Source organism: Puntigrus tetrazona, chromosome 12, assembly GCF_018831695.1.
Source record: "Puntigrus tetrazona isolate hp1 chromosome 12, ASM1883169v1, whole genome shotgun sequence".
Classification (NCBI taxonomy): Eukaryota; Metazoa; Chordata; class Actinopteri; order Cypriniformes; family Cyprinidae; genus Puntigrus; species Puntigrus tetrazona.
This window is the reverse complement of record NC_056710.1, coordinates 15,913,352-15,931,971: the sequence shown is the minus strand read 5'-3', so window position 1 is coordinate 15,931,971 and position 18,620 is coordinate 15,913,352. Positions and strand designations below refer to the sequence as shown.

At 38.2% G+C, this 18,620-nt stretch overlaps 2 protein-coding genes across 19 annotated transcripts in view; one reads left to right on the top strand and one right to left on the bottom strand.

The window, feature by feature from the left end:
- Positions 1–6,587, top strand: part of aatkb (apoptosis-associated tyrosine kinase b) — a 45,055-nt gene extending 38,468 nt beyond the window's left edge. For 4 of the 5 annotated variants that reach the window (XM_043253113.1, XM_043253115.1, XM_043253116.1 and 1 more), the window contains 4 exons: positions 122–3,611; positions 3,694–3,835; positions 3,938–4,147; positions 4,638–6,587. In XM_043253113.1, the coding sequence (XP_043109048.1) occupies positions 122–3,611; positions 3,694–3,835; positions 3,938–4,147; positions 4,638–4,666 (3,871 nt within the window). In that variant the 3' untranslated portion in view covers positions 4,667–6,587. Of the gene's footprint in view, positions 1–121; positions 3,612–3,693; positions 3,836–3,937; positions 4,212–4,637 lie in introns of all 5 variants that reach the window. The other variant, XM_043253114.1, reaches the window with a different exon arrangement.
- Positions 6,588–6,721: 134 nt separating this feature from the next.
- Positions 6,722–18,620, bottom strand: part of baiap2b (BAR/IMD domain containing adaptor protein 2b) — a 48,018-nt gene continuing 36,119 nt past the window's right edge. For 9 of the 14 annotated variants that reach the window (XM_043253128.1, XM_043253120.1, XM_043253121.1 and 6 more), the window contains 7 exons: positions 18,257–18,496; positions 16,439–16,625; positions 15,523–15,724; positions 15,333–15,401; positions 14,846–15,008; positions 13,759–13,796; positions 6,722–8,086 (listed from right to left, as the gene is read on the bottom strand). In XM_043253128.1, the coding sequence (XP_043109063.1) occupies positions 7,966–8,086; positions 13,759–13,796; positions 14,846–15,008; positions 15,333–15,401; positions 15,523–15,724; positions 16,439–16,625; positions 18,257–18,496 (1,020 nt within the window). In that variant the 3' untranslated portion in view covers positions 6,722–7,965. Of the gene's footprint in view, positions 8,087–9,166; positions 9,195–9,886; positions 12,451–13,518; positions 13,571–13,758; positions 13,797–14,845; positions 15,009–15,332; positions 15,402–15,522; positions 15,725–16,438; positions 16,626–18,256; positions 18,497–18,620 lie in introns of those variants that run through there. The other 5 variants (XM_043253131.1, XM_043253130.1, XR_006252168.1 and 2 more) reach the window with 4 other exon arrangements.

Sequence of the window (18,620 nt, the reverse complement as noted above, 5' to 3'; positions counted from 1 at the left end):
ACATATCTTAAACAAAATCTTAAAGTTATGTGCAGTGTTATTTCTCAAGTAAATGTATTTTCTTTTTAAACTTTTAGTAACAGTTACACTAAAGTGTATGTTTGTGTTTATGTATCATCAGGTATGAAGTAATGCAGTTCTGTTGGCTTCAGCCTGATCAGAGGCCCGATGCAGAAGAAGTTCATTTGCTGCTTAGTTACTTATGCGCCAAAGGAGCCAGTGAGGCAGAGGAAGACTTTGAAAGACGCTGGAACTCCATGAGACCAAACACAAGCCATGCTAATGTTCTTGGAGCGGGTGCACTAGCAATCGACATGCCCATGTCATCCACCACTTCCTCATTCCCCCTACTGGAGCAGTTCCCTACTGGAGATGGCTACCATTCAGAATCTGGAGATGACATCCTAACGGTTACTGAAACCAGCCATGGCCTCAACTTTGAGTACAAATGGGAGCAGGCACGGGCTGAACAGCACTACCATTCTTCATCCACCTCAGGCACTTTGGGTCAAGGCAATCCCCATTGTCAGGAGGTCTACTATCCTCCAAGTGGAATAGTGGGGGGCTGTGCTGTTGAAGGACTCGCCCTTGGGGTTTCTCCTTCATATTATGAGTCCAAACAAATACACACCCCTGGTGTGGTACCAGTCCTGAGTGCTCACAGTCCATCAGTGAGTAATGAGTACTACATTCGCATTGAGGAGCCAGTACAAAGCAATATTGATATGAACTTCACCCTGTGTTCTTACAGCCCAGATTTTGGGGGCAGCAACGGAAGCTTTCTAACAGGTAGTGGAGACTCTAGGGAGTGTATGAACTGTCCCCCTGAAGCTAAACCAGACATTTATTGGTCAGCAGATATCCACAAAAGCAGTGCCTATGATTCTGACACCAGTCCTGCTATGTCTCTAACTATGGAGCCTCTTTTGGGTCATGGTAGCCCTCTTAGAGCATGGGAGTCTGGTCACTATGTCTCATACAAAGACAGAGATGGAGGTTACTACTATGAACCATCACCTCCTAAGATCATGGACCGCTACCTGATACGAGACCCAACAGAGCCTCCACAAGAGAGCTGGGGGTCTCGAAGCTTAAGACAAGCACTTGGGGAACTAGAGGAGCCTTTAGGTATCTCTCCATCAATTGGAAGTCCTCCACAAGGCTATGCTGATCCTTACTTGGAGAACATTCAAGGCTCCATTATAGGAAAGAATGTTACAGGAGGATATTATGATATGATGGGGTCTTTGAGGAAGACTATGCCAGGTAGCCACTCAGTTTGCATTGACATGGCGTCAGGTGGTGCTATATTTGTAGGACGAGATGACAGCGACTCTGAGGACGAGGAAGACATCTTTGTGGAAAGGCGAGCAAGAAGCTGGTCCACCAGCAATCCAGCAAATACAAACACAAGGAGCTTGCGTCAAAGGCAAGGGTCGTGTATCCAAGATTCGTATGCAGATTTCCACTACACTATGCCGATGACTGACGTTGAAGATACATGGCCAGAAGATCAAACTCTGCCATACCATATGGCCAAACCGATTGACTACTTAGAGGCAACCGTGAAAAGCAACACTTGCCTGGTGCATGGAAGACATGTACCTTCAAACCCTTCACCCGAGTGCAGCTCGTATATCCATATGTGCCATGAACCTAGAGAAGCTGAAGTATATCCTGTGCCATGTTGTCAAGCTTTGAGCAGTTCGCATTTTGTAGATCCTCTAACAGGAACTCTTGTGAGGAACTGCTTTATGATTGACTGTATTCCAGGGAAACCCATGACATTGCCCAGAAAAGACCAACATCTAGGCCAAGCACCTTTATCAGCTGGACCTATAGTTTCCAAAATAGAGTCATCAAGGGAAGGTGCCAAACAGTTTGATGTCTCACACCAGTATGTGGATATTACGGTAGGAGAAACAAACTTAAAGCAAGAAAAAGCTTTGCATGAAGATGCATCTCCAGTGGATCCCAAAAGTGAAATTATTGCCATCAATCCACAGTTGGAGAAATCCCAAGCAGAGTTATCCAAATCAGAACCAGAGTCAGACTTAAGCAAGACAGCAGACAGTGGTGTGGATCATGGACACTCTAGTATCAGCCTAGTGGAGATTGATGACTGCAGTGATGATGACATCACTGATGTAACCTCAGGAATTTTTGGTGACTTCACTGTTGAAGTGGAAACTGTTGACTACATCAATCCAACATTCAAGTCATTGCAAAAGCAGGTTGGTACCCCAGACTCCATGGACTCCATTGACATACCATCTACAGCATGTTCCAGTGAGACACTCAGTCCTGCCTCCATTCATCCTTCAAGCTCTCCTAAGACAGTGGACAGTGGCTATGACACCGAAAACAATGAATCTCCAGAATTTGTCTTAAAGGAACCCCATGAACTACAAGATTCTAAGGTTTTCATCCAACCCTTGGGAAAAGTGACATCCGGGTCTAACTTTGAACAAGAGATTACAAGGTCAGAGGATGAGAAGCTAGAGGACAATGTTGATACTGTAATGGCATTGACAACATCTGAGAGCAATGATGGAGAACTGAAGGCGCTGAGTGATAAAACGCCATACAGAGATTCAGCCTACTTCTCTGACTATGATGCCGGGAAAGATAAAGAAAGCGAAGAGGACATCAATGAACTCGAAGATCAGAAAGATGGACTGGAGGAAATTATAGATAAAGAGGAACTACTTCCTCCCAAAAAGAAGGCAGATGAAGATGAATATCTTTTGCCATCTACAAAGGAAAGGGAAAAATCTCCTGAACACTCTCATGGCGCAACTTCAAATGTTTTATCAAAAATCAACGAAGGCATGTCTGGTTGTGACACAATCAGTAGTGTGTCTCTCTCATCTTCTGATATTGAAGTATCTAACATAAAAGATAATTTTGGTGATGATGAAATTATTGTTGTAGATTCAGATCTTTCTGCAGAACTTGTACCATCAGAATCTGAAGTATCTAATTCAGATGCTTTGCTTGGTCCTGATTTAAAACAAAAAGAATCTTTCAAACAAGTTGGTAGTGAAGATAGTCTGTCTCTCGACCAAGTAATTTCTGAGGGGGATGTTGCTAACACCAGTATTCCAGAGGTCCTTACTGATGAGAATGAAGAAGGTATAGTCAGAGATGTGAGCTGTATCATTTTGTCAGAAGAGGAACTAACATCTCAGAATGAAACAGCAGAAAGGAACAGTTCCCCTACACATGAGGGACTGGAATCCAGGAGTAAGGACTGTGAAGAAAGAGGGCGCAAACGAAGCTCCACACGTTCTGGCTCTCCTCCCCCTCCACTAGAAGGACGGGTATCTCCCACAGATGGAGAAGAGGCAGATGAGGAAGATGGCGACTCTGAGGATAGCGATGAGTCAGATGAGGAGCTACGCACTTATAGCATTCAGGAGCAGAGTGAAGAAAGCGAGGACGAGATCTTGACCGTACCTATCATTGTGAGTGACTGCAGTGATGCACACAAACTCAGAAGTCTGCTTAAGATACCAACGTTGCTCAACGATTCACTGTCTGACGAAATGGAGAACAAAAAGAAAGTGGTGTCTTTCTTTGACGATGTCACCGTCTTTCTGTTTGACCAGGTATTTTTTGTCCAGTTATTTCAAGAGGTTTTCAGTGATATATTGCTATCACTTTAATATAAAATTATGTCAACCCCACCAGGAAAGCCCCACCAGAGAGCTGGCAGAGAGTTTTCCTTTGGGTGGAGAGTCAAGCAAATCGAGTGCAAAGAGTAAAACACAAAACCAGCAAGAAAAGATCAATGCCTCCGATGACTCTTCTGATGGAAACATCTCAGAAGAGAGTAAGACTGTTTCACAAATTTTTTTGCCCAAGAAGTTTTGTTTGCATATTTTTTAAAAAGTTGTAACATTAAAATTCCATCCTTCTTTGATTTTGATCTAAGGTGCAGGGTTTGAATGGGAAGATGATTTCCCATTGTTGCCCCTTCCCACATCTTCTAAGAGGTCTCCTCCAGACGTCACTCCAAAGCCGAGCCTACCAAGTGGCAATACTAAACCTGTGGCACAGGTCTCACGTTTTACCGTTTCTCCATCTAACGTGTCACGTTTCTCCATCACACATGTCTCAGATTCAGATATGGATTCGGCAGGAGGTGAGACCGCACATGTTTGAAGCAGTGTACCTACAATAATCTTTTTCCAGATTAGCAGCTACAGGCCAGTATCACCATTTTTAATCATTTTCACAAAATATTCACGATCCCTAGAATATTAAAAAAATAATTTAATGCTTTTGTCAAAGACAATGCATGTTAGCATGTGTGGGAGCAGTTCTACTGTTGCTTGTTTCTGCTTTTTCATCTATAAATTCTGTACTATTTCAGAAGTTGCACAATAGTGCCCCCTAATGTATAATAGTGAAACATGGATTGCAAGAACAATCTGTCAATGGTTGGAAAATATAATTAAGAAACTAATTAAAAAAATTAAAAATATATATTTTTTTAAATTTGTTTTTTTACATGTGATATTTTTCACATGATGAGAAAAATCAGAAAAATCCGTTTTTATTTTTCAAATACTCATTGGCATTTTAATTAAACATGAATCTAATATAATTTTTTTTAATTCTCTTTTTTAAAGGGAGCAGTGAAGATGGGGAAAGAGAGTGAATCACCATACTACTGCCAACACTGAGCAGCACTGACAGACACTTATTTATTTTTGTTTGTTTATTTATTCATTTTTATCAAGGAGATCACAATAAGAAGGAGGTTTTGATCTTTCTCTGAAAACCATTTTTGGATCCCCTCAAAAACAGTGCCTCTTCATGTCAGCAAACACTTCAAACAAGCCCTTTCGGATGGGCCCCAGAAGAAAAAAAAACCCCATGATAATATGTTAAGCGTATTATAAATTAAGCTTATTATAAATGAAACAGAGTTTGGATGGATCCGCTTAGTTTATATGGACCTACTGGAAACTGACTGTGACTGTTTACAACATCAGATACTGTATTTTTGGAAAGTGTTGAAAAGACGCTAAAGTTATCACTGCATCAAAAATTAAACAAGCAAAATGTAACAAAACTAAAATGAACTGATTTTTACTGTGAAATATCAATGCAGTGTTTGTCTATAAAAGGAGGAGTTTTAAAAGGAGAGGTTATTTAAGTGTTTTTATGACTAAAATGAAGTTCACGACACACAGCTGCCTTGTGTTTGTCACCTGCCTGAGAGTAGCATTGTGTTTTGGTGACATGGCATTCTGAAACCACTTTTATGATTTTATGAACAACCACACGCATTATTATCCAATCTATTTCTTCATGATCTGAATGCTTAGTGTTTTAGATACTTTTGTTATTTATTTACTTATTCAGTGCTTCGATTTAAATCAGTTTGCACATGATTTGTCACTTTTTGCTATTTCCCTGTTCGTGGCAGAAATCATGTTTCACAGTTTGACTTTGAATATCTGCAGTTAAATCCGTAAATTAATCATAACAAAAAAAAAATAGGTTAAATTTTAACATGCAGTAGAAAAGTAGAAAAACTCAAAATAATCTCAAAAATAAATATTAAACCATATGTAATTGACGACCTGTTATGTGCTGGAGGATTTGATGATTGTTTATTGATGTATTTAGGGTGACTGCTAGTAAAGAGGGACACTTCGACTCAAGCATCGTGATTAATATATTGTAGCCATTTGGATCATATTATAAAAAAAATGATTACAAATGATCACAAAGTGTTCCGATTTACCCGTAATCGCCCTATTAAATGATGCTGTACATGCTTGCTACCTTCGAAGCCGGGTTGTATTATGATCAGGGTGTTAATCATATACTTAAGAGTGTTATTTATTAGTCAACATGTTTTATATTTCCTTGAACTTTGAAGAACAGATCGATGCTTTCGAGCATCGCAAGCCGCAACGCTTAACAGACTGCCATGTCTAGTTGTTGGACTTTCTAAAAATTGACTAGCTGATAAAAACTATTTGAACAAAATGGACATACGATATTGTGATTTTTTTTTTTTTTTTTTTTTTTTTTTGTTCTCGTATGGTTGGGAAACGACCAATCGGACGTGGTCAAGGAGGACGAGCTGCTGATGTGACTGAGGACCGTGTACAGTACCGAGGGACTCGATGCTACCGAGCATAAATCTCAATACGCTACTCTCGATATGTTCCGTTCGTTTGCCTGCGAAGGCCTTTATTCTATGTAATCGTCTAGCTTTAGATTGAACTAGACAACAGTCTGTACTATTTTTGTATTTGATTCAACGATTTTAAACTGCTGAAAGGTCAAATGGGCTCTTACGACGAAGGCGAAAGGGGAAAATGTGTGTTTTCTGCCAAAGAAACGTTATCGGTGGATGTGGCACGAGCCGGATTTGCGTCCCGTGAGTTGTTCTGATTCGGAGCGGCAGATTCACAGATTTTTCTCGGGGTAAAAAAAAATTGCCTTTACGATGGTTTTAAGTCGCGGTATAATGTTAAGCGAGAGTGTATGTAATTCTGTTCCTCAAATGTGTCACAAATTTAGTGAGAAAAAAAACAATAAAAATATTCTGTTTGACGGTTCTCTCTGGCTGTCGTGTGATTCCTACACAGGTTCCAAGCAGATTCAATATAATAAATGCTAGTTGGCAGCATAACGGATTTTTCGCATCAACGTTTTCAGGATAAATAAGACGCATCTATAAGTAGCTTTCGCTTTCATACAACTTTTATTAGTCTTTCTACGCTTTTCTTTATTATGATAGATACAAGTGCAAAAAAAAAAAGGAAGAAAATGCATTCCGAAAGGGTCAACCTTTTGGTCCATACACATTTTCTGTATACTCATACTCAATTTTAGCATTCTCGCACACACAATATTTACATCCTATAGTATAAGAACGTACATAATCACTATACACACTTCATAAACGGTGAGTATGGCTACATGTGTTAATTAGTAAGTTCCAGGAAATCTTTTTCTTTCTCAGTTTGGGCTAATGAGTGAACACAGGTGATACTGATAGACACAGAAGAATGAATGAGAGAATAATTGTGAGTGAGGTGTTCGTGTAGCAGTGTTTAGGGAATGATTCAAAGTATGAATTCTCTTTGTGGATACCGAGTGGCCTTTAAGAGATCTTGAAGGTTTGGCGTCCGTCATTTGATATGAATGATTGCTGGTCTTTAGCTGGTCGGACCGGCACACGACCAGCCAGTGTCCCAGCTTCAAAACATACCTAACCATCATATGCTGTTTTTTTTTTTCAACAGGAAATCTCGGCTACTGAAAGTGTGAAAATCGAAATTCCATCTACTTTAATGAATCACCCTTCGATAAATATGTTCGTCGTAAATACTCAGGTCTTCCAAAGCCAAACTGTTTGTAAAGAACACCAAACATATGCCTTATTTGACCAAAGAACTTAGGAACAAGCTCCAGAATCATGATATGAAATTACAATCTCTACAGTAAAATCAGCAATCTTAGTGCAGTATGTGATCTATCATATAAAATGCGTTTATATGCGTTTAAGTGAATGTGCATTTCTGTTCAAATATCAATTCAAAACAAGCCTTAAAGTGCAAAGACCTCAAACAAATGTATGATAGCAGGAGGGAGAGCCAAAAATACAAAATAATCAATAATCATGTTTTTGAGGCCTTTTAAAAATAAAAACGTTTTTACTAAATGTATTTACATTTGTGTGTGTGTGTGTGTGTATATATATATATATATATATATATATATAAAAACAAGTTTCTTCCAGTCACAGGTAGAAATCAAGCTTAAAATCGATCATAGACTACAGCAGCAATAGCAATACTTGAATGATCAGAGGCTCATAGCATTGCCTTCTGTTGCTTTGACTGAGGATTGTGGGTAATTTGCCGTATGAAGGTACTGTACAGTAGGTGTAGTCCATGTGGCCTCCAAAAACGTGTTTGAAATATTGCCGTCCTAATGAGAGGGGCGAAGGTCTTCGGTTATAATGAGTTTGGGTTTCTGCTTGCTGTTGGAATTGCTTTGTCTTTGGCGAGACGTGAGCGCAAACGTGGTGAATTGGAGAGGATCCGTCACTCTAAAAAAAAATAATAGTAATAATACAAACCATAACATCATACGACAGACAGACAGACATTCTGTTCCTTTCGAAACATGCTTAAAAGTCATTACCAAAAATCTTAGATAATACAGCATGCAGCGTGAATTTTAAAAAGCCTAGGGAATACAAATGAAAGGGAATGAAAAGCTGAGATGGTTCGTGCTTTAAAATCAACTGTAACTCAACTTCAGTCTCTTCCCTGCATCATCCACACATCCGCGGCAGCTCAAAAGAATCGTTTCAGAGCATTCATTCACTGCGTTCGATTGTGAAATTGTAAATTGAATTCTTTAGAAAGCTGGAGCTTTATCAGACTGAGGAGGAAAGAACCTGAAACTGAAGTAAAGTCAGGCCAAGTCTGCCGTGCTGTAGGCTACAGAAAATATAGAGACCCAAAAAGCATTCTGAACACTATTGACTGAATAACTGTACAACCATCAAGTATCACAATACATTTTTATATGATCATTTTAGATTTATAAAACTATCAAACTAATCTTTGCTTCAAAAAATGCCACTCGCTTTGATATATTTAAGGCAGCTACATTTAGATTACCAGCATTTTGCTACTTTTTGGGGTTCTTTATATCTTTTAAAGATTTCTCATTGTAATTAAGATATTCGATGATGTCAGAAGCATGTGACTTTCTGGTGCTACTGCTAGGCAAGGATTAATTATAAATAATTGCATCCAAAAAAGTTTTTGTGTACATAATATATGTGTGTACTGTGTATATTTATTATGTATGTATAAATACACATGCATGCACGTATATATATATATATATATATATATATATATATATATATATATATATATAGTAGAAAAAATAAAATTAATTAGAATTAAAATGTATACATGTGTAAATATTTTTTTAAATGTTTTCAGATGTACGTGATAAATATACACAGTACACACACATATATTATATTATCAAAAACTTTTATTTTAGGTGCCATTAACCACAATTAATCATTGCCCAGCAGACGTTTTTCACTATAGAGCACAATAAAATTATAAATGATCATGGAGATAATACTACATGGTTTACTCACTCAAAAGCGTTCAAATTCAGGAACCACACTGAAAAAATTAGAAAAGGCCTGGAATTTGACTATTTCCTTATTTAATGTAAGAAAATGATTTGATGAAAAAAAGAAAAGAAAAAAAAATTAATCACTTCAAGGATAAACCAAAGGAGAACTTTTTACAGTGAAATGAACATAAAAATGATGACATCTGATAACTTCTAAATTATTAAAATTATGGGATCAAATATATTGGTTAGATTAAAATTTTTTATAATGTTTGTTGTGTTGCAAAAATTAGTACTGACTACACTGTACACATAAAAAAACTTCCATTTTGCAAGAATTTGTAATTATTTTTGAATTTATTCTGTCATTTGGCAGTATTTTTTTTTTTTTTTTTTTTTAAGTACTAAAAGAGTTATGAAACCCTATTTACAAAATCCGTAATGTTCCTAATGTTGTGCGCACGTAACATTAAGCATAATGCAGGAACAGTAAGAGTAGTATGTTAGTATGCTATTCTAAACATTTCAAATCCTGAGCCACAGTAAAAGCTGCAGTATTACATTTCAGATTGACAGCGTCTGCAGTCCTCAATCTGAGCAAAAACTGCAAGAAATCACCAGCTGGTTATTACAGATCAATTTAGAGACAAATGATCTCATATTCTGTTCAAGTCAATAAACACAAAGTCAGCGCTAAGAAATCCAATTCAAAATTTAAGCTGAGAAAAGACTACACCGCTTTAATCTGAAGAAATGTTTATTCATCTTTTCAAGAGTAGAAAGTCACATGGTCATTTAGCAACATTACACTGTTCCGGTGTCGCCCAAAATACATGCATATTGGGGTGTATATACTTCGCTGTACAACTGTTGTACTTTCTCTCCTTTTACATCCAAAAAGTGGGCATTCCAGAAGAAAACGACATAAATATCATAACAGAGGTGGAGCTCTCTCTGAGCGTGGCGGCTGTAGCATGGTCTTTACTCTAGTGCAGAAAGAAGAAACATTGGCACTGGCTTCCAGTCCTTGACACCTTACTGCTTTTGTCTCTAAATTCATCAAAACAGAGATGGAGAGCGTTGGCAAAGCTACAGCAAGACGTTGGTTTAGTTACACACAGAAAAAGACAAACAGTGCCAAAAAAAAAAAAAAAAAAAAAAAAAAAAAAAAAAAAAAGGAGAGACAGACAGACACAGAGAACCTGGCGGGATCTTCGGTGCAGGAAAACATGAGAAGAGTGAAAGCAAGCGAACAATCTGGACGTCTCCACGCATACTCCGTGGTAATAACGAAGGTGCTTTTTTATTTAATTGTGCGTCACCTTCATGTACAACAATAAATCGACTTTTCGAATACAATACAGAGAAAATATAGAGCAGCGCACCTTTAAACAATTACTAGACCAGACAAGCAACGCGGTGCTTCTATCACATCAGAGAAACATGGTCTCTTATATAGCTTAATCGTAAGCATTTAGTTTTTATGAAAAAGGCTGTTTCAAAGCATTTAATCAGTTCCCTTTCATTACAACACTGGAACTAAAAGACTTCAGCTTTCACTCCTGTGAAAAAGGCTAAAAAACTCACACGAGTAGCGTGTAAGTGTATCATAAGCATGTTTAAATTGATACGAAACAAAAAAAGGATGGTATCAAATTTGATTATTGCTGTTTTTTTACATATGTTTCGGATCTAAAAGCTGTACAGGGATCCGCAGGGATCTTGTTGAACCGAATAAAACAATGCTTCCATGTCAAAGGAAAAAAAATCTGAATCGTGTTTACAGTTTAACATTCGATCATCAGTTCTAGTATTTACAGATATTGTGTGCTATGTACAAGGCACTGGATCACGTGGATTATATTAAGACTTGGCACATCATTAATATGGATGTACGACCGCAACACAAAACATCGGTGATTGTTCAAATTCTAAAATCCAATCGGACATTCTAAACATTCTATATTAGAAATCTGAGATGTTCATTCCTTTCTGCTTTTATTCGTACAAGCAATGAGCCGCTCGTTGCCATGCGTTACACTGATTTACCACGGTTAAGAGAAGCTTCTCATCTGTGGTCAAATCACTAACACACAGCTTCTCGCCGCTCATTGCTTCACTCGTGGATGGTGATGAGACACAGATATGTAGGTACCAGTTGTCTTTTCTTTCATGCATGAACCGTTCATTCTAGAAACAAGCCGTTTTTGTCCTTCATATTCAAACGATTTGTTCCTGTTCAACTTCTAGGCTTTCAAACGCAATCTTCACTTGAGACAAGTATGCACAGAATTCGCTGTCCTGCTTTTGCATTTAGAAAACAGATGCTTCAATGAAGGGACTCCAGGTGGGATATTATAAGATCACAGAGACCCTTTACATCAGAAATATAAGCAATGGAAACACAAAAAGTTCTGGGTAATTCATTACACCAGTTTGTTCAATATATATTTTTTTACTTACCGATGTACAAAAATACGATGTTTCTCAGCTAAGTTTCATTTCATTCGTTGTGTATACTTTAATAAACCCACTGGTATCGTTACAAACAATACATTTAATCATATCACCACATCGGTTTCATTTTAAGTTTTTTTGTTCAACAAAAAAATGACAGGTTTACTCGCCTTTGTTTTTCCAAAAACTAACTTTTCGTTCTTCCACTGAAACGAAACCAAAAAAAAACGAGGGAAATAAATAAACTAGAAATTTAGATTTCTGACCTCAAGAGAGAGCTAACGGAGGAAAAAAGCGTCGTGTTCAGAGAAAATCTGGTCAGCATTTGCTTTAGGAAAAGAAGGGGAAATAAACACAACTTCGATCTCATAAATAAGTCTTTTTGTGTTCCACAGAAGAAAGTAATATAATGAAATCATGTAAACAACAGAATTTTCATTTTCATATAAACTATTCCTTTAAATCCGTGGACCCCTGGATGGCAAAACGTTATTTGCATTTATACACTGTTGACATGTACATGCATGAAAGACAGGCAAGAGATACATAAAGACAATTCAGCATGTTTACTGAAGTAAAGTTCAACATCTTCATGAAAGGAGCGTATAATGAGGAAGGAGGAATACTCAGCATTCCGGTTCCGTTAGGCTGCTTCCAACTGGGATAAAATAAGGGAACTAGAAGGTGGGAAGGGTGGATCTAGATCCTCTTCCTCTGGGGGTGGAGTGAAGGGGGATGGATTGTTGAGAGATAAAGGAAGACAGGGGGATGTGTGGACGGAGGGGAGGGTGGTGTCTGTGTGTTTGTCTGTCCTCTCACACTGTCGAAATCAATTTGCCCTCCGCACTGTGGAACAAAGAGAGGGAGATGCTGCCAGGTTGGCTTTGGACACAGACATTGAAGCACAAAGAGCATAAAGCACTGATGTTCAAGGAACAGTTCACCCATAAATAACTCATACGTTCCAAACTCATGTGACTTTCCTCATGTGGAACTCTCTTTTTTTCTGCAGGTTCAGTGAATGAGGACTGAAAAGATTCAGATTTGTTTTTATAGGGCTCATTAGCTTTATGAACATAGGTAATGTTTTTTTTTTTTTTAAGGTTGTGGTGCAAGGACGGAAAAATGTCTGGGTGAGTAAAAGAGAACTTTTTTCATTTTTGGGTGAACTGTCCCTTCAGCGTTACTGCTAATACTAATCTCTATCAATGCACGTTACAAACATGTCATGGGCTGCATTTCCAACAAGTCGTGTGGGAAAATTGAAACAAATCAAATGCACCCTAATCAGAAAACTGAAAAAGCTTTAAAACCGACCCATACACATGGATTGTGAAAAGGAAGCCCACTGTTATAAATGCATCATGGTGGTCGAATCTAAATGGTGTGTACAAGAAGGTATAAAGTGATCTATAAGTATAGGAAATATTGGGGGTAGCATATGGAAAACTGCTTCTCGTGAATTTCTCTACAGAAATTAAAATTGGAACAAAAGACACTAAAACACTCAGTAAGACAAACACACATGGACAGCAAAAGCAAGAATGGAATGGGAACTTAAATGGAAAAATCAAATATTTACGAATATTTAATCTATACCTACGTAAAATTGTGATGCTAAAGGAATTTGGAATAAAAGCTGGGAATGGTCTTCCCCATAGATGACCCAGAAGGGTTTATTTTATTTTATTTTTTAGATTGATGTCATAAAAGGTGCTTCGTACAATACAAAAAAAGCTCAAATTGATAAAGCATGGCTTCAACATGTTTAAGAGATTGGCTCTCATCTAAGGGAAAAGACCAAAAACCATTTACTACAGTATATTATAGCGAGGTTTATGAAACCCATTTAAACAATCAGAGGTTTCTCCCTTGTTCAACATGGGTTTAGGTGCCGTTTGGTCACCCGCCCACCTTATGCTTGGGCTAGACCTTCAGAAACGTCAGCTATGTTCGTCTGTTCCGGCTGCAGGTCAAGCAAACAAGACTTTTTTGCTTGCCATAATCAAAATACGTGGGTTTTTTAAATTCAAACAAAACCACAGAAAAAATAAATCAAACAAAAAGGAAACAAAAAACAACTTACAGATAAACTAAAATGCTTTTTTAAATACTGTTTCCGTCCATTTGTCATATAAGTGAAAAAGGTCTTACCTTGTTTGGAATCGAGACTCGTACTCCTCCAACCCTTGCTGTGAAGAAAAAGAGAACATCTTTTAATCATCTACTTTTCCTCAGATGTCCAGTAGAAGGCAGTAGAGGAATGCCTAACATTTATGAACCGCAGTATTGATGATAGTTAAAGCATCACTGCTGTAACCAAGAATAAAAAAGGAGGTCATTGAGTGCATTCTGAACCGGAACAATGGGAACAACCAACTGAGCGCTGACTTTGGGAGAACAGAGAAACACAACCATACATGCCCTTTATTCTACGAGCAAAACTTAATAAACATTGAATGCACTAAGGGGGTCATTACCCTGGGGTAATGATGAGAGAGTTGAGATGAGATGTTTGTTGCTGGCTTTGTTACATAACAAAGCCCTACTTATGATGTATTTCGATGCAGCTCTAAAAGTATTTGCATGCTTATTCATACATATTGCAAGTATAGTTATTTCAGTGAAGAGCAGTACACGAACATGTTTTTCATTCAAACCATTCTTGAAAATAAATGATGGTTTTAAATTCCAAAGACAATCCGTGGATTTAGTTCGTTTGTAATGCCACGCCAGCTTCTATAGCTATACTCCAGTTGAAATCCAGGTAGAAATATTGAAACGAATACATTTGAAGAATAGCTTCAATGTTCTAAGGCTGCTGTATGAAAACCTCCACAAATACTCGCTCTCTCACCACAGTGGTTCCTCTTTGTTCCCACCCCGAACCCATCTATTTGTAAATTTCTCAAATTGTTTAATCAAACAGGATGGGTCTTTTCTAAAGTAGGCTAAAATAACACAGGTAGAAACTGATCTTGGTTTAGGGTAATGTCCTGGAACGTCCTCTGTGCGGTTAGCTGGAGATTGGGCTGCATTAATCGAACTGTCGCCCAGCTATATTTCAGCACGTCTGATAAATGTCTACGTAAGGTGATTAATACTTCAATACTATTAACATTTTTATAGAAAGCTGTATTAATATCTCCATACATCTGTCAAGGTTAATCATTTTGTATTGGATGTGGAATGACACTGCATTAATAGGCAGGATGTGTGTGTGTGTGTGAGCGTAGCCTACTTGTGAGAATCCTGGCACTGCCACGCTGTATGGTCTCTGTCGGCTGTGATGTGTGCTCTGCTGCTGGGAGAGGAAGCGTGTGGGCATGCCATAATCAGGTGTCGGCAACGCCATCTCTCTCTCCAGAAGATTTCCTGTGCTGCTGCTCCTGGTATGCTGCAAACTACAAACACACACATATATACACTATTAGTTAACGCCTTACGTGACATACAAAAAGGTTACAAAAAAAAAGGGATACAAAGGATTATCTCTTTGGAAGAACATACATCAATTACAAGAAGGGTATGAATGTGCATGAATAAACTAAACAAGGTCAGATTTGATTGGTCAGGTCAACTTTAAAGCCTTTCTCAATTGCATGCTTTATTGTGTTACACTGCTCATGACTGTAAATGCATTTCATAGGTTGTGTCAGCACAATATTAAATGGCATTTAAACACTGAAAGGGCTTCTGTAAACGTATTAATATTCAAACAGACTCACCTGACGTGGAGTTTATTGCTGTCTGGTTCAGGAATCACACGGGTATAGGAGAACGGGAACCAGCCTCTCCTGATAGGACACATACAATGTGGAAATTAGAGCATTGGAGCATTGTTCATCAAATGTTTCAATAAAAAAATTTTCTTGTTTTTCTGTATGCATATCGTGACGTTAACCACAAGACACGTACATTCTGTTTTTCTCATTTTCACCGTAGTGCCAGCCGTCCCGGGCTTCAGGTACCAACAGTGTGATGATGTCCCCTTCTGTAAAGCTGAGTAGTGTGCTGTTGTCTCCGCCGGCATGAGAAAAGAGGGCCTGAACCCTTGTCCGTCCATTTCTCTCCAGCCCAGCTGCCATCGAGCTAGACCTGGGGAGGGTCTGTGTCTCTGCTGGGATAAGAAATTAGAAATCCATGGTGAGCATTTTTTTTAATAACTATGCACAAAAACTAACAACAAAAAAATTACATTGCATTAAAAATGTATGTTATATTCCAATAGACAATAAAATATTAATACAAAATATTTTACCTAATATATATGTGTATATATTTATTGTATTTTTGCATTTAGAATATTTGTTTTAACATAATAACATCAAACTATTGGAATCAGTTTAGTTCAAATATTTGTTTGCTGCATGTAAGAAGGACTACTTGAGCTGCCTTATAAGTCTTAATTGCTGCCTAAGTAGGCAGCTCAGTAGGTTTAGGAACATTTTTCAAATTCCACCTAAAGGTCGTGAACACCGCTCATTAAGAACTTCGTTTGCACTCCTTCTTAAAAATACTTCCCTCAAAGAGAACTATACCCTTCACCTATTTTCTATCCATTTTTAAAACTGTCCTCTCTATTCCCACCTGTTCTGCCCTGTTTTCATTTCCAGCAGTGTTTGCCCTGTTATTGTCCACTCACTAGAGATATACTCAATACTTTCTCAAGGAGAGAGAGAGAAATGAGCAGGTGCACAGACACTGACACAGCTATAAATACAGGTAAGTCATACAGCGATGCTGGGTATTAAATAAAAAGTACTGAAATCTTGCAGATGTCATGATCAGAGAGTTACTGTTTGCATTACTAAAGTTTAGTTTCTTAACTTACCCAAAGTATTCTTGGGCTTTACAGGCGCAACCTTGCGGACAGGCAGGGTGTTGGAGAAAGTTTCTCCACCATGTCTGTGGACCGGTCTCTCGTGTGCGGCTCTGGACTCCATCCAGCGTTGGTAGTCTTCTCCCCCATGGACCCCTGAGCCATTCACCATGGGAACACTGTCTACTCCCATCATCCTCTGCAAGATGCAATTCACATTTTTAGGAACAATTAAGACACCTAGTTTCCATATATACCTAAATACATGCATTTTTTTCATTTGCTTTAATTTTGAGACAAGTGAAATGAAAATTACAATCAAGCATTAGAGGCACTATTCCCGAAAGAGATATAAATTGATTTCTTTCCTTATAAGATTTTTGTTAACCCTTGTCTTGAACACAGTTTTGAGCATTTGTGACTTGATATAGTGAGAAACAATATAGGAAACTTATTATAGCCCTTTTTTACAATATGTAATACAAGTCTCTGGTGCCCCCTTAGAATGTGTCTGTGATTTTCAGCTCAAAATACCCCACAGATCATTTATTATATCATTTTAAAAATGTATGTTTTGAGCGAAACAGAAACGCTTGAATTTTCTGTGCCTGTTTCTTTAAATGCAAATAAGCTTTTGATCCCCACCCCCTTAAATAGTGCTGCGTCATTACAGCTAGTACCTGCTGGTTATCATGTTTATAAAGCTGAAATCATGTGTTTTAAATCTTTAATTTAAAAGTTTGATGAATGGCTTTTTGAGTGGATACATCCAAAGCACACAGCAGAAAGCGTTTGTCACAGCATGTAAGTACTAAACTAAGTTCTTATTCACACACAAGTTTACGTTAAAAATACACAAGTTACAAAACCAGTGAGTTATGTCTGTGAAGGTAAACAGCTGGGAAAGAAATGTTTATTTTAGATCTATGTGGCAGCAGCAATACAGTTTTGTTCTCTTGTCTCCTCTGACGAAGGGACTCCAAATAGTGTTCTGTGCTCGTCTACGCAACCACAGACAGAACAGTTAGCATAATTTGCTTAAACTTTCACCATGGAATCAGAACTGCTACACCATTGCTTGTGAAATCAAAATTATGGCACAGCAGGTGGAAATTTACAGATTAAGGGTATTATTATAATGAGATCCCTTTGCAACATCACTAGGGCAGCGAATTCAGACGCACTCGTTTTTTCAGAGGCTTTCTAAAGCAAAGTTAATGGGTTACTCTTTTTCACGTTTGCTTGGTTGGTAGATGCACTGGGGACCTGATAATAGCACTTAAAACCCGAAAAAGTCCGATTTTCATGATATGTCACCTTCAAAATCTCTCCCATGTAAATTAGACATTTGTTCCTATGCAGCTGCAAACACAATGACAAAGAGTATTTGCAGTTATGCCATCTGCCACTTTTAATGCTCAAGCACTTTAAAACAGAAGGGATTCTCACTGGCTGTTAATATTTTTATCATGTATTAGCTGGAAACAAAGTAAATCCAATGATATCGTTCCTCCGTGTTGTTATAATTATGGTTGTGGTGTGGACTAATATTCTTTGAGATGCAGAATAATGTTTACTTCACTGTGATAAACTGTAATCTAAAGAGCGCTGTAAGTGCAAGCAGATTTCTGATTATTCTTTTCATAGCATTATGGTCTTTATGGAACTTCTGTGAACATGAGTGTGCCCCCTACTCTCCAAAACACCCTCAGGAGGTAATTATACACATCATTAATGCAACCATTTACAAATAATTTTGCTTCAGTTAAGACACTGCATCATTTTGTGGATCCCTTTATTTTGAGGGGTTTGACTGGGATTCTAACTCACCGTCTGTTGATTTCCCATGAGAGCTGCGAGTTCAGGTGGCACAGGAAGTGGTTTGGCCCCAGGGATGGGGTCTGAGATGGTCAGGCTAGATTTAGAAGTGTGGTGGACACTGGGTCCCAGCGTCCCTGTGGCTCCTGAGCCCATTTGCTGAGCTAGAAGCATTGCCCGCTCTGGGAGTTTATTTGGGTCGGCACATGCTTGTTGCCACAATGGGATCTTTTGCGTCAGCAAGTCTCTGCCCTAAAAACAAACAAACAGTGCCACAACTAGTATTAGCACCTAGCATAAGTGACGTAGGCGTTACACACCTGCGAGAGAATAATTTAGATTAGTCTAGAAAACCTGTGTTGGCAAATCAAGGATA